The 16,808-nt window shown below is 36.0% G+C and overlaps 1 protein-coding gene across 2 annotated transcripts in view; it reads left to right on the top strand.

Annotated features, from left to right (window-relative positions):
* Positions 1–16,280, top strand: part of TAF2 (TATA-box binding protein associated factor 2) — a 62,125-nt gene extending 45,845 nt beyond the window's left edge. The window contains exons 23-26 of one of the 2 annotated variants that reach the window (XM_085312998.1): positions 1,392–1,621; positions 4,350–4,502; positions 4,924–5,029; positions 14,612–16,280. In XM_085312998.1, coding sequence (XP_085169124.1) covers positions 1,392–1,621; positions 4,350–4,502; positions 4,924–5,029; positions 14,612–14,877 — 755 coding nt within the window. In that variant the 3' untranslated portion in view covers positions 14,878–16,280. The remainder of the gene's footprint in view (positions 1–1,391; positions 1,622–4,349; positions 4,503–4,923; positions 5,030–14,611) is intronic. The other variant, XM_085313073.1, reaches the window with a different exon arrangement.
* Positions 16,281–16,808: the final 528 nt, after the last annotated feature.

Below are 16,808 nucleotides of genomic sequence, written 5' to 3'. Positions count from 1 at the left end.
ACAAGAGTATGTGCAGTGTTGCTTGTAATTATTACCTCTTCTTGCAAGTAACAAGTAGGGTATACATTCTTACTATGATTAATGAGGCTTTAAGTACTTAAATTTATATATATCAAAATGACATAGTGTTTCAGTTTATTTTCTGTAAGGGATAACTGTAGCATTCTGCTGTACTTAGAAAAATGCTAATATGGGACAAGTTAGTAGCCACTAGGTTTAAAGCTGTGTGATTCAATACTAGTGATGTATTTTCTTTTAAAATAAGCACAACATAAAGAATGGAGTCTGATATATGTAATCATTTCTTACTTCTGTGTTAATGTGTTAATATTCATAAAATTGATAATGCTCACAGTTTCCAAAGATGGCAAAGAGGTTTGACAGCTAATTGTATTTAAGCTTAGCTGTTCTGTTGGAAAATGGGAGAGAGAATGGGAATTCAGCATGTAATTTTAAGAATTTTTAGCTTAAATTGAGTAAATTATTTAAGGTCATTAACTAAGTAAAGATAAGGWTAGTTTAAAAATTAGTATTTGCACCTGATTCTCTAGAGAGTATTTGGATGTGTCTTGTTTACCAGAGATAGTTGTATTTTTAGTGTGGAACAATATGTTCAAAAAACTTGTAATGAGTCAAGTGCTGGTCTGAGTTGATGCCAGAATCACTGTATTTGCAGCTTTGCAGCAGATGTTAGGTATCTTTCTGCTGTAGCTGGTGCCAAATGTGCTCTCTGCATTTGAGTATGATTATACTAATGCAGTACACAGTTTATAGTGAAAAGTAAAATGACTAAAGCATAGCTTTATGCAATAAGAATACATATCTCCAACTTACATACAGATTAAAATGTTAAGTACCCGGTGAAGTATATGGCATGGTAGTCACATCAGATAGCATGTTCCTGTATTGCTAGCTTTCAGAAGAAATAGGCCTCAGTCGTAATGAAGGCTTCTACTAAACTTCATGAAATACACGCAGGCACGTATAACCAAATCTATGAATGTAGGAGGCCACTGTGGTACAAGATGTTCTACTTGATGTTTAAGAGTAAAACTTGAGACTTTAAAATGACGATGATGAAACCATATAGATGTGATCCCCCTCCACACCCCTTTATTTGTCATTTTGTTATTACAACACTCAATTTTCCAATTTAGATATTGAATCTTGTTTTGTCAAACATATTGTCCAACTTGCAGCCTGAATAAGTTAAAGTCTTCATTTAAAACAGATGTGACAAGTGAGCTTAAGAGCTAATAAGAGGCAGCAAGAATGAGGGAAAGGCACATAAGACATAGACGATATGCATATTTAGGTGGATTCAACTGTTTTATTTTTGGGGAGGAGAAGATTGTTTCTCTATGTTAACAATAATCTCTCTTCATTTTTAGGAACTTCTCATGATTGGAGATTACGATGTGGTGCTGTGGACTTGTATTTTACACTTTTTGGCCTCAGCAGACCTTCGTGTTTACCATTACCAGAGCTTGGACTTGTTCTTAATCTAAAAGAAAAGAAAGCTGTACTTAATCCAACGATTATTCCTGAATCAGTGGCAAATGCTCAGGAACCTGTGAATAGTACTAACAATCATGGACAGTCAGTAGGATTTCAGAACACCGTAAGCACAAACCATCTGCATACATGCCACTCAACTTGCTTTGCGTCCTTGCACTGGTTGCTGATTTCATTATGTATCGTCTTCAAGCTTTTCATGCTTTATCTAAGCTCCCTTTACACCTTGTTACTTTACCTTTGTTTCTTCCACTTGAAGAGCTGACATACACTGTAACTTCTTTGACTTGGTTTAACTGTGTTTTCCATGAAGCATGCAAACTTTTTGTTTTTTTTCTAGTTTCATCATTTGCATACTTTATAAAACTTTTTCCCATATTATGAGATATGAAGTGATTCACAGAAATGTTTGATGCTGTGATGAAAACTTTATTAGGCTAAGAATATTGCTCATAGGCAAGTTGTGCAGGTTTTTTTCCAATCAAAACCTTTTATCAATAATTTTATTATATCTTAAAATATGTACAGGTGCCTCTTTTTAAACAACTTCAAGAGATAGTAAAGTTGGAACTTTAATATGTTTTCACTGAACACTTGAATCTGCTTCCTTAGAACTGTACTCTGAAGGATTTGTAACAACTTCTGAAAAGTAACTAAGTTTGATAGCATTCTGGCTTTTGAGGCTTCTATTCTAATGCACAGTGTAGTTAGAAAATGGATCTTGAAAGCTATTCAAGTCATACATTTCTAAAGAGTAACTGACACTRCTGCAAGACTAAGTCTCTTTGTTGGACAAGGTTAATTATGGAGGGAAAGCTCAATAATAAATAATATTCTTAATTTCAAAAACTACAAAAACTACATCGGATGGAGCTGCTTGAGAATGAATCCTGAAAGAAAATGTGAATATGTGATTAGCATGTTTAAAGTTATTTTAAAGTTCACCTTTTTGAAAGGGATATCTTACAATTACTTTATTAAGCCCATAGCTCATATACATCTGAATAAAATGGGTTTAAAAACTGAGAGTGCGAATTTTCACAGTACCTTGCAGGCTATTTCCAGTAGGGGGAGAAAAGGATAGTGGAGCAGATATCCTTAGAGTAATCCTATATATTTTCAGAACATGTTCAAAGTCCTAATTTGTTGCACACAGGCGTCAGAATTAACAGAATTAGCTGAAGACATTTTGCCTTCAGAATTTTATGGTGCAGTTCAGTGAATATCAAAATTTCATGGAGGTAGCCTAAGCGTTAAAGAAAAAAGCATCTTTCTTATTTTTCTTTTCCTGTTRCACTCTCCTCTCCTTTGTGCTAGCACAGTTGTTGCTGCATAGTGAGCTGGGTCAGGGGAGGATCTGGTTGAAAAATAGCTCTTTTTTTTTCCCCTTTCTTTCTTTTTTCTTTCCCCCCATATGAGCACATGCTTCCTGCTGGATCAGTTTCYTGATGAAGTTTATCATGCAGTTGCACAAATGCTTGTGGTGGCCCAGGACAGAGAAGCGTGAGGGAGGAGAAAGGGCTGCTTCTTTCARCAGCAGTGCTGGCCCACACTAGTCTGAAAATACAGCATTAGTATAAACCTCAATTCACAGTTCATCCCTTGTATCTTCTCCTCAGCTCATCTCCATTCTCCTACCCCTTTCTTTATCTAGGTGATTGTTTTTACTGTAACTCCCCCAAAATTCAAGGAATTGATTCTTCTTGAAAAACAAACAAACAAACAAGCCAGTAATACAAATCAAAGCCTAACTCTCACGTTGGCCAAAGTTTACTCAAAAATATTTCACAACAAGGTTGTGTTGGGTTAAATAGGGATGAAATGAGGAAGAAGAAAATACATATTTGAGAAAGAAAGAATTAACAGATGATAGAATCCATCAGATGAACTAGATATTTTAATGCAGGCTGTATATCTTGAGAACGTAAATAAGCTTAAAAATTAGTGTTAGATATACTGTTGTGATGCTGAATGTGCTGGGGATGGTGAAAGTTACCCACTTTATAAAATCAAATTTGAATTACTCAAGGCAAGAGCTTAGGGATCTTGAACATTCCTTATGTAATAGAGGAAGCACAGTCTAGCTGGGCAGCTTATCCTCTTGAGAGTCTGTATAGGGCTTTTATCTAGCTTTTAGGCAACATTTAATAGTGTTTGCTTCTGTGGGTATTTTTTCTCCCATATTTTGTGTGTATTAGACATATTGGAACACCTGTCTCCTATTTTAGTGGCTCTATGTGTAACTTTAGACTCTCCTGTTATTTTTGTATTCCTCTAACCCTGTTTTTGTAGTTAATCTAAGCAATAATTTGCAAACAGTAACTTTTTAAATAAATACTGTTGTGATATCAGGAATATAAAATCAAATTATAATTGCTAGTTATGATTTTTGTTCAGCAAAGTAAACATTAGCTTTTAAAGCTAATTAAAAGAAGGCTTTTCCTAATTCCCATATGTAGATCAGAAGCTATCACAGTTTTTCAACTGAGATTTGGAATGAGGAGAGTCAGTGAGGCACAGATTTATAGAAAGACTATTCAGAGGCAGCAAATGTTGTTGCACACCAACAGTACTATGATTGTGAGATGGGACAGAAAAGATGCCAATGCTAGATATGCAGAGGGAGCAAGGACAGAAGTAAAGAGAAACTATGTTTGTAGGAGAGGTTGGCACAAATCCATATAGGGTTTTAGAAAATACTTTTTCCCAGAACTACAGGCAAAACTTTGTACAAATCACCCATTTACTCAGAAGTGTTTTCAGCTATCAGGTCTCTTTTAGGTGAAACATGGCTTTTGCTATCTTCTAATTTTGATCTTTTAATGCTGCTTCAGGAGGATGATCATCTTGTTAAGGAAACAGCATCCAGCATTTCTGGTCATCAGCAGGGGGTGAAGAGGAAGGCTGATATGCCACTCGGGTCTCCATTGGAGCCAGGGCAAATACTAGAGAAGAATGAAGACAGTAAAGTCAAACTCAAAATCAGAGTAAGAAATGGAAATTCAACTTGCACAATATTTAGGATGTTCAGAATAACAGCAGTGGCTTCTGCTGACTTTTCTTAAAGCTATGTTCAAGCAAAAGACATGCTGTGTGTATGTGTACAGTAGTTGTTACACTTACTTTGGCAAAATCATTTTCCATCAGATTCTTTATTGGCTGGCAAGAACTAAAGTCAACAGTTAATGTTCTTGTTCACACAGCTTCATGGTAAATTAGAAAGAATTAGAAGGAAAGACACTGACCCTTTTTAATTTTATTGGAATTTTGTTCCTTTGCAGTGGTAGATATCAATTCCTTTCCCTCTCACCCCCAGTTTACCTCAAAAATAAAATAATTTAATTTGTTTAGTGCTCTCAAGAGTTAATTATTAGCATCTGTTTGTTTATTTTTTTCCTGATATCTTAGTTCTCAAACTCTCAAGAAGAGGAGGAAATTGATATGGACACAGTTCATGACAGTCAAGCCTTTATTTATCATCATTTGAATATGTTGGAGAGACCGTCAACACCAGGTATGAGTAAATTTATTGGCGAATGATAGCATGAATTTTTCAGCTAATTCAGTTGTGGGTTTTTTTCTGCTACTTATTCCTATAAATGCAGTTTTGTAAGTTTTGAATGTTACCTGAATAGAAYGGAGTGTGTAAAGGGGTGCATAAGGACATTTCTTTAGCTTCTAGTATATTTATAGATAGGTGTACATGTTGTGGATTTTGATGCATATCTAAGTAAGGCAAGTATATATCAAGCTTGTAAAACTGCAAAGCTAAGAAATGAATAAGATAAGGTAAAGCTAAAATAGAACCCCATAAGCAATTAGGTGAAATTGATTTTGCCAGTTTTATTTAAAAAGAATAATTTTGAAAATTAATTTTAAAAATAGCAAAGCTATTTGATTTAAAAAAGTAATCTTAGTAGTTTGTAATTTAATGTCAGTAGTTAAAAAGCATACAAGCCTCAGAGGTGCCTGGGTTTGCAAAATTGAAAAGGTTGCATCTATAGTTTCATATCTAGCACTTTTTTCTTTTAGTACTTTAATAGTTTTGTCATGAAATATTTGTTAAAAATTACTTGTGAAAGAATATTTATTAAAAAACTTAGACAGACTGAGTATTATTAATTAACTTCAAACCTCTTTGCTTATCTGTCACTAGCAGAGAAATCCAGTAATTGGCTTTTAGTTTCTCAAAATCTTTTAACCATATTTCTTTAATTTAATTCCAGATAGTGCCAGTGGAACTAAGCTGAGGTAGTGTAACTGCATAACATTTTGTGAGATCTTGGCTCCACATCCAAAATGAGGATTCAAGATTGCATAATTGCAGTGTGTAAAAGTATTCGGCCCTAGAAGTAGGATTCAGAGTGCTTTGCCTCTTGCTTGTTTTGCTGTTTTTATCCAATGATTGCCTAATTTAAAGCACAAGGAGACCGTAGCAGCAGGATCTGGAACATTGGTTTGTGCTCGAGTGCCCTAGGTCTGGGGCAGTGCTAAGAAGCTGCCTCATCTCCTTTCCTCGTGACCTGAGYGTTCCTGGCAGCATAGGGGCCCCGTGTAATAGAAGGGTTGGTGCAGGATCTTCACAGCAGGATCATCCATAGCCCGGTGCCTCGGGTGCTGGCTGCGGATGTAGAAGCTGTAGGTTCATACTCCCTTAGGGCATACAACTTAGGTTTCTACTTCCTTGGCAGATGCTCTAACCGCTAAGTTTTTTTTATAAAAGGTAACTGCTGTCATTGCTCAGCTAACAAATTAAGTTCATATGGGGACATAAAACACAGGGAGGTCTAGTTTCTGGATTCCAGATGGCCTTGGGTTAATGATATGTGCCTGCCCAACCAGCTCAACCAGGACGGTGTTGCTATTAGACATGCAGACTAGCACAGCTCAGAACTTTTTGCCTAAATCTGCAGCATCTCAGAATAAAGTGGAGGGAAGCATAGAGGTTGCTCTCATGAGCTTAGGAGCCTAACTGTACACAAGCTCTGCTTTAAACCTCTTAGAACTGCTTTGAATTTTGCCCTCAATGTTATAGTCACATTTTCTGTTATGACAAAGAATGACATATCTAGAGCATGCAAATATGAAGCTGATCCGCTGAGGATTAGTATTTATAACTCTTACATGATATTTTGCAATAAATTTCTTCACTCAGTTTACACACACTATGGGATATAAAGTCATAAACAAAACTTTGCCAAATGCTTTACAAATAGGACTTACGGGACRTTCTGTAAGCAAGCTGTGCACTCCAGGACTGTTGCCTATTAAATTTGCGTTAGAGTTCAGAATGAGTAAAGTCTGATTAGGAGTGGAGTAATGGCCAGTTCACTGCTGCTTTTGTAGATACACAGCATGCAGGAAAGCTACTTTGAGTTTCATGTGTGTGCTGAATGACTTTCTCACCTCTTCCATTTGGGCATTCATCATACTGGAATACATTTTCTTTAATAGGTCACAAAAGGGACAAGTGCTACTTTTGCCAGAGACCTCATTTTAAATAGCAAGATGTCTTTGAAATGCATTATTTTAAAACATGTCAGATTCATTTCATTTTCTTTGGTTTGYGCTGTTAGAAACAGTTCCACTTGAGATGTTCTTTGCTTCTAAAATTTCACCTGTTTCTTACTCGGAGCATCTCTGTTAGAAGCAGAGATATATGGATTTCAGACTGAGTAAATAAAGGCAGCTCATCCTTCAGGAAATAGAATATTGCTGAGAAAAGATGCCAGACAGATGGAAAAAATCGCAGTGTATGTAAATAGAATTGTTTACACATATTGTTTTGCAAAGAAATAATACTTCCTGAGAACCATCAAAAACTTGGAGTTATTGCAGAAATGACAGAGGATGGGTGCACTGTCATGACTGGTTCTTAAATAGTTTCATACAGGTTCTAAAGAGGTCTCAGTATCTTCTCAGTAAAGTCGTAAGATSTGGTATCTGCGTCAGCTCTGCGACTCTTACTTGGCAGTGAGAGTGAGCTCTGAGCCCGTATTTAGTTTTCGTCTCATAGCTGGGGGTCACATCCCCACATGTCACATGCGGTGTTAGGTCATTAGCCAAACACAGCCTGCGARTAGCAGCTGCAAAGAGGAAGCTTGAGTTGGCTCTGAATGTTGCTCTGTCTATGCGTTCTTCCCCCTGCCCACTTAGGATGATAATTTGGATTTGTTCAAGTTGATGGAATCACCAGAAAGCCAGGACAGTTGTAGTTTTCCTTAAGAACATTTTTTTATTTCTGTACACTTGAGACATGCTACAAGGGTAATAAAGCCTTTTACTACTACTCTTTCAGGATTACAAGATTTAGTACTATAATTAAATCACTTTTCATAGTCGTTCATAAAGATGTTTTGAAAGTTACTAAAGCATCCTCTATCCAATAATAAACCTGTGGACTCTGGTAGTTATGAAGGATTCTGAACATTTTTGCAAGAACTTATTAAAACAAAAGATCAGGTGTGAACTGTCTGAAGAATGCTGTTACATTGATCTAAATGTTCTACTCTAAGTACCAGAAACATGGCAGCCTCTTTTGAGCCTCTGAAGCCATGCAAGGTAAGGTTTCTAATACGAGGACAGATTTCCTGCTATATCCTTAAAAATGTACTCCTTACTCTGTTTTAAATCAAAAGAATCTCAAGATCAGATGTGTTTTCTAATGTAAGCAGTAGGTTTGACACTGTATGTCAGACTAACGTGAGTAGTCCTGCGTTGTTCGAGTGACTACAGTGAAATTAAAAAATTAAGATATACTGCTTTAATATTTCACTGATCCTAAGGTACAGAGATACTTCAAAATAAACTTCTGTAAAACTCACACTGCCTATGTCAGTGTTTATTAATTAGACTCTTTTTTGTGCTTACAAACATAAATGTCTAACTGTAGTAAATGCTTAGTTATAGCACCGTGTGATCTGCCGGTGAAGTTGTGTGTTGTGGCTCAACAAATCACCCCTAATAAATTATTAGAATTTTGCTAACCATTTTTGGCAGTTCAGGAGCCAAAATAGGATCCAGTTCTCTCTTGTCTTTATTTCTACCAAAAATAATTTTTTTAAAAAAGTACAGGTAGAAATATTTTGAAAACATGCTAAGAGTATACTAGTATATGCAGAGATGTTCACTATCTGTAGTGACAGTYGCTTTTCTGACTCTGAGCATGTAGTGCAAACCGCAGCACTTCAGGTGCGGTGGTTGATGGGAATTCAGCCTGAACCATGTAGAAAGTYGAGTCCTCTGCAATGGAGCTGAGTTACCTGAGTTAGCTGTAAGAACAGCATTATCTCAAAGGTCAACCACCAGTCAGTAGCTCCTTGTCAAAGGCTGACCTATGTTTAATAATATAGACAGACATGTAAGTAAACTTTACTTCTCAGATACAAGGATAACAGTGACAATGGTGGATTTTAGCTTTGCTTTTTAAGCTGGAAAAAATTTAGAACCATTCTGTTAGACTTYTCTTTAATAACATACAATATGAATATATTATCTGTTTGATACTATCCATTATACTTAAATTGACTTTATTACCTAAAATATAACTGCTTCCAAATTGGTAGATCTCAGATTTTGAGGTTCTGTAGCTAATTTTGCCTTGCTGAAATAGCATGTGGTTAATGTTATGCTTCATAAAGAAGGTTGTTTTCAAATTCTTTATTCTGAAGAGTGTGAAAGCAGCTGTAATACAAATATAAATCCTGTAGATAAAGTCATAGCATAAATGAAAGTACATAAAAATGCATCCAGTGTTTGACTGCAGAATCTCATCTATGCTGTTTAGTAAAAACAACATAATATTGTAGCTCTGCCTGTCTCTGGGAAAAATAACTATTCTTTGTCAAACCCAGAAGCTGGATAAGGCTACTGGTTAAATTTCAAGTGAACTACCTAATAACTATTAGAGCCACAATGTATTCTGAACAGACTTACTTTTCTTCTCTCTCGAAAATTTTTTAGAATATTGAAGTAAATGCAGTAAAACCAACACTGCAATTAAGCCACTGATTTGTTGTAGGGGCAAAGCAATATAGTTGTTAAATCAAATGAAAGAGATAATAGTTAAAAGAGTTATCAGTTACAAATATATTTTAGTTAAATCACCTGATTATCTTTAAAATATTTTAGCAGAGGGAAGATATAAGGTCATGTTGATCTAGTTAAAAATCTCACTAAAGAATTTTATGAAGTCAAATGAATCTGCAAATTGTTAATTTTGCTTAAATACTATTTTTAACTGATTATTTAGCATAACCTCAGAATAACTCTTTTTTTTTATTTTTTGCATAAAGATTAGACCTTTCCTCCTTACTCTCAATCCTTAAGTTTTGCAGTATGGTTTTTAAAAGACCTGTGCTATATGGAAAATTGGCACTGTAAATATACAATTAGAAAATTCTATTTAAGACAAATGAAAAACTCACTTGCATCCTGGAAACTGGGGATTAATTGCACTTGGTGACTTCTGTGTGYGGACTTCATTGATGTTTCAATAGATGCATACACATTTTTGAATTGAAAATTTGAGATGTTTCTAGGGCAACATTAAAAGAGAATAGTAGAAATAAGGAGAAACAAGATACTTAAGAAAACAGCTTTCAAAATGTTTTCAGCTTTTTTAGTCATATAATCTTTAGAGCAAATACTAGCCAGAGCTGTAATCCAGCTATTAGGTGAAGAGAATACATGGTCTTTCTCATCAAGTTTTCTTTGGGTTCTAGGAGAGCCTTATTAAGTGCTAGCATACCTATGTTGATACTCTTCCCAGCTGTGAGCAGTGTCACCATTCATGATCACTGGCCCATCCTCAGGTGAAAACACTGGATCAGTGGCTGTTACCCTTTACTGTGATTTGCAAAGTTAATTTCTCCCAGTTGAGTAAATCAGGTGCAAATGGAGTCATTTTTAGCAAGTGTCAATTTGGAAAAGTCCTGCTTGAGCCAGCAGTTTTAAATAGATTGTAAATGCAAAGAAACAGAGACCGTAAGTCTGTGGTGTCCCACGCTGCCCACACAAAATCAGAAATACGGGAGAGACACCAGCTGGGAGATCTTTTGAGAGCTTGTTTCCACGTTGATGTGCCAAGTTATATCTTAACAATTGTAAAGGTTCAATACAAAATGTTCATGCACCAATGATTCTTAAAAGAAAAAAAACCCTACCTAAGACCACTGATGAACAAGACGTTGTAATTGTCTGACAACAATTTTTATTGTGACAGAGAATATTACTTCAAAGTTTTCAAGGTATAAAACACTTTAATTCCACGAGTTTTTGTATTTTATTATTTTGTACCATGTTTACAGTATTTGTATCATTCCAGATAAGGTGTGCACAAAGTTTCTGATCTTTCCCCCATGGGAGAGTAATCCTGTCTAATTTTAAACACCTGCCCAACTAACTGGAACACCAAAAAGCCAATGGTTATACTGGAATCTCCACATCCAGACCAGGAGGAGATCCAAGTGGGTAGACATACGTATGTGCGTTCTGTGCCAAGGAATGCTGCTAGCCACTTCAGAAATGAACTCCCGGGCTCACCCTGTATTTATTGTGCTCTGCTATTATTTGAGAAACCCAGAATCCATTCTTGCTCCCTGTACTAGGAGAAAGTGGCTTCCCTGCAGGGAAGGGGAATGCTTTGTGTCTCCGTGCAGCCGTCTCCCCCCCCGTTGGTCTGAGCATGATATTAATGTCCTTTGAAGTGATTCCCATTTAGCCTGGCTTTTCTAGATTGGCAGGTTCCTGGCATGAGRCTTGAGTAGCTATTAATTAAAAGGAAATTATGAAGAAGAAAAAGTGTTCTGCCTCTTCAACACCGATTCCTTTCTAGGGCAAATTTTACAGATACAAATATGTAAAATCTTTCACGGAGCTTTTAGAGAGCTGTTTGTTTCACAAAGAACTGAGTTCAGCGGTCTGAGTACATCCATTCTCAGACATCGTCCAGAATCAGTGTATTTGATTGCTGGTTTCAGAGCATTCTTTGTTAGTGTGAAGATATTTTTTGGATCGTTGTTACTTTTGTATTTAAAAAGCAAAATATTTTTGTTATCAGTGAGTTCTATGAAAAAATGTGTACTTACGATTGATTCAGTAAAAGTAGATGTTATAACGACACTTTCTCATTTCTAACTGACATTGCACAGTATTACTAGTGTTGACTGTGTCAGTAACCTCTGAGTTATGGCTGGATCACATTCCCCTCTTCCTGAACATCTTCCTGCCTGTTCCAGTCTCCAGGTGTTCATCACCACTGCCTCAGGCAAGTTGGCTTAAGCTAGCGTTATATTTGCTCTCTAGCTTTTTCCAGTCAACAGCATTTAACCTAAATTATTTAAATAGAAAATTTTGATAACCTGGCTGAAATAAGAAATGATTAGGTAGACTGTTGCATTAGTGGAGCTGGTAGAACAATAAACAACAGGAAACACCACAAGCATCAGGTAACGCTACAGCATCGCAAAGGGCTGTTGGTTGCGTCCTTTGTGTTCACAGCACTTTACGCTTAGAGCTACTGCTGCATCATCCCTGCAAACTTAGACCCCGTGTCCTTATTCCACTAATAGGGGGCTAACATTTTTAAAACTTAGAGGCTTAGCTTTGGTTTGAGGTTGTTACAAATGTAGCGTGTAGATTCACAAATTCAATTTCCTTCACAGTTTGGAACTAGTGATGTTTTAAGGGTTTGTTGCACAGGGCTTTTTTTGTTTCTGTTGACTGTAGTCTGTATTGTAGAATTTTATGTACCATGTGTCAATAGCTTGAGAATGTGTGAGGCTGTGTTCCCTGCCTTGGGTAATCTTTTGCACATCTTTTGTGGACGAACATTGACTGRAATTACTTATGGTTTCTTCCAGTGTCATTTATTTTTGTATTCTTAGAAGCAGTATTTGTGTCACTACCACAGTTTGTCTTTTTGACTACTGTAGTGTATTTTAATTGTGTGAAATAGTATGTGCKTTCATTGTCTGAGGTACAGCTTCCAAGTATTTCTTTCCTAATGACCTTGGTAATATAATCTCTTCTTCCGGAATTGTTTTCCATATAACAAATGTTTTTGCATGCTTGTTGCTGGTTTTTTGTTYGTTTGTTTGYTTGTTTTTAAGCTACTTGTTTAAAAATTGTTTGCTTTAGAGGAATGAGCTCAGATTATGGGKATAGGTTTAGCTATAGGTAGCCATTCCATAAGACAAATGTAACTACAACTAGTTAAACAGTGAAGCCATCTCCTACTTTTCTGCATGCTGTCAGTGTTGTTGAGAACTGCTCTAGGTAAGAATGCAAAAAAAGGTGTAGTAACTCTGCGTTGAAGTCAGCAAGCCAAAGTCTTAATGCGTGTGCATATCTTATATCTGCCATAATGTAATTCAAAACGTAAAGGCTTTGTGAATTCTATTAAGAAACGTTTGCATTGCTAAYGTGCACTTGTTCCTGGATCATCCTAATGAAGTCAAGACTAAACTTTTTTAAAAATATTTGCCTATTCAGAGATTTTTAAGTGTAGGAGACTTGTATTCTATTCTGATCTCCTTTATAACATTAGCAGAATTGTATACTGCGTTGTGTTCAGATCTTGGACCTAGGCATGTTTTTAGAAAGACATCACTTTTGATTCTTATGAGTTTCAGTAGATTCTACCATGCCCCRTGATAAGTGATTGATTCTCCTTACTGTGAACAATGTGTTTTTTTAATTCTGAATTTTAAACACTGCTTACATATGCACTATGTTGTCTCTTTCAGCTATATTAAAGGAAAAAACACTATAAAATAACTATAAATGTACTTAAAGTGATTGATTCTTAATCTTCTTTTGAATAAGCTAGATACCATTGCACAGAAGTCTTTCTTAGTGCTTATTTATCATACTAAAGCAAGTTGGCTCTGACTTTCAGGAGTAAAGCATTGCCACAGGAGAATTGTTTGTGATCTTAAAGTAATACGCAAAAAATGTACTGGAAAAAATATGTTTTCAAATATACAGAAAAAGGTATTTGAAGTATACAGTAGAATTCCTTGTTCTTGAACGGGGATATTTTCACCCCTCAAAAAAAATGAAGGGGAAAAAATTTTAGGATGCTGGGAAGAAAATTTACTAAGGTATAAAAAGCTTTAAAGGAATACTTGCCTTCAGAACTCTGGTGCTTTTATGCACTTGCATAGTAGTTGAAGCAGTTACCTGTGTTGTGAGTGGTTTAATTTCTGCCTAAACGAACTCAASAAACATTTCAAGTGTTTGCCCTGATTAACTATGCTGTTCTTGGATCATTTCCCTTTTATCCCTACTGTTGAAGCTATTGCAGTTTGTGTGAAATAATGAAATATTAAATGAGCCAAAGAGAGAATGAGAGCAGCAGCTCAGGAAATGAGAGGCCATGGATCAAATTTTCTCTCCACCAGATTCAGATATCAGGCTCACATAATATGAAAGTAGTCGTACTGCGTTTGTGAAATCCATGCTAGTGGATGTCATAACTGCCTTTGGATTTTTTTTTTCACTTAAGAACAAAACTTTGAATAAACTTTAAAGTAGGGAAAATCAGTTTTAAGATGCACTTAACTTGAAAAATCAATTAATTCTTTTCTGCTGTTTGGTATCAAAAGGTTTATATATATTTGTAGGGAACTTTGTTTCCTGACTGAAGGGAGTTCACATCCCAAAGCTGCACTTTAATGTATGTCACTCCTGTACTTTACATCCATAGTTTTCATGAGTACCTATATTGTTCGTTTCTCCTGGTATAGTAGGTATCTACTGTGTAGTAAACACAGTACCCTACTGTGTTTAAACTTTGATTTCTTGAAACCATTGTAACTTTCWGTCTCCTAGTTCCATACAGCTCCTAATCTTCTGGGATACGCTTACACTTTGAGGGAGGTAGTAGTACCTCACTGCTGTTGTCAACAAAATCGTCAGTAGTATGGAAACATGAACAGCATGTTTGGAGCTTTTCTGAACATAGCAAAAAGCTAATGGTGCTAGCAGGCTATATGTTTGCATATTATATGTCCTATCTAATATCCTAGAATTTCTTCAGTTTGACAGTCATACAAATTAATAATTTATTAATCCCTTTATGTCATTTTCTTAGGTAAAGAACAATCTTCAGGAGAGATAAACATGCACCCTGTCTCGGCAGCTCCACTCTCTGTGTTTAGTAAAGAATCTAACTCCTCAAAACATAGTGATCACCACCACCACCACCACCACGAGCACAAGAAAAAGAAGAAGAAACACAAGCATAAGCATAAGCATAAACATAAACATGATAGTAAAGAAAAGGAAAAGGATCCCTTTGCTTTCTCTAACAGTCCAGCCAGTGCACGATCAATCCGTTCTCCATCACTTTCAGACTGATAGCAGTGGCTCTAGAATTCGACTTGCAATATTCTCTGAATACTTAGAAGGATGTATATAACTATAGCTTCTATCTTTTTTTATGGAAATAGGAATATGTGAATTGCCTTAGCAATTCAGCAGCTCTGCCACAGCCCTAATTTGAAGTCTTCTGTTTGCATATGCAGTTGTTGAAATAATCTAATTCAAAACATGTTTTCTGATTCTCAGTCATTTTGTATTTCACTGTTCTCTACACCTCACGCAGCCRTCTTTTTTTTCATCATCTTCATTTTAAAGAAAGAAAACAGCCCTGTATGTAAGGGCTGCATGTCTACTGGCATGGGGCATGGCCCCCTGCACATCATGCTGACCATGTGTACTGCCAGAATCAATTATGTTTTAATCCTTTGAAGAATGTTATGAGGCAGAGTATGTTTTAAAGAGAAGCCAACTGCCAGACCTTTGGTGAAGTGCTGTTTCCAAGGTAGTACTGTATACCGAAGCGTAGACCTCCTGAGAAGACGAAGATTTTCTGTAGTCTTCAATTGAGCTGTTTCTTGCTTTAACCATTGCAGTGTAATGTCAGAATTTTAAGAACAGTATATAGAACATTTGCCTTTTTCAGATACTAAAACTCTTAAAAATTCCAAGCTGCTTTTAAGCTGCAGGTATTTATTACGGACATGACCCTTTGAATATATTGACACTCTGCAATTATGTTTTTGGAATTTTAGCAAAATGCTTAATGCATGTTTTGTCCTGTAATCAGGCTTTTAAAAATCCAATAAAGTTTGCAAATTATTTTGACAAAAGCCGAATTTTTTCTTTAAGCTTGACATTGGAATATGCTTTTGAAGAATGGCTTTGATAAAATTGAAAAGTATTTTTGAAAAGCTACATATAGATTTAAAAATATATATTTCCTCCTGCTGAAAGGTGCTTTCTTGGAAGCATTCTGTTCTATCAGTTCATGAATCCACAGGAAAAATACATTATTAGAGTAATCTAGGTCTGGGACTCTAAGTGATGAATACAGTGAGATTTCTTTTGCTGTGTTTTATGCAGTGTAATATTTACACCCAGCAAATGTTTTATTTAAAAACTTAAGTTTTTAAAAGTTCTGATAATAGAGGTACAGTCGTCTCTGCCACTTTTTATATGTTTTCTTTATTTGTACGTAGAGGCAGAGGTTTTATTTCCTCGTGCTGGTTGACTTCTGTTGCCCAGAGTTCRTATTTCATTCGGCTTTCTGTAAGATGGTTGTATTTGGGTTAAACATTTTATTTAAAATTTTTCATGAACTCCTGTGAGAGGGACTGATTCTACTTCTAGGGCAAAGAAAGAGTTCAACAGGGGACCCAGGAAGGTTTTTTAAAGCCATATTCTGTTTCATAAACGTTAATAAATGCTTTTATATTGTATACCTACTGTTGAATCCTGTAATTCTTGTAACAAGTCACCTGTAGAATCAAAAGATAAGCAGTAGACTTAAGTCTTTTGTAATACACTTATATTACATTATATGAGAGTGTATATACATATATACATATATACATATATACATATATATGTATATATGTGTATATACATATATACACACACACTCTGTTATTCAAAAACCACATGTGAATACTTTTGCTAATTGGTTTACTCCAAACACATGTTAAAATATGTTTGAAGCTGGGTTTGGACTTTCTGGAACTTGGCAGCATCACACAACTTCTCCCCTGCATGATGTGGTGCTGCATCTGCTACATGTGCTACAATGCAAGTAGCCTTCGTGGTAGGTGAATCCCCCTTGGCACGATTTGTTTCCCCTCCAGTTTGCAAAGACTGCCAGCTCTTACGATTTAGGTGAAGTAAAGGTGCAACAGGAAGAGGGAGATGTCCAAGTGTGACTGGAGTGAAGTCCTGAGCATGTTTTGGGTGGACTAACAATGTGTGCAGTT

This window comes from Rhea americana, unplaced genomic scaffold, assembly GCF_003343005.1.
Source record: "Rhea americana isolate MKP2758 unplaced genomic scaffold, rheAme1 scaffold_0, whole genome shotgun sequence".
Classification (NCBI taxonomy): Eukaryota; Metazoa; Chordata; class Aves; order Rheiformes; family Rheidae; genus Rhea; species Rhea americana.
This window is presented reverse-complemented; position numbering and strand designations above follow the sequence as displayed.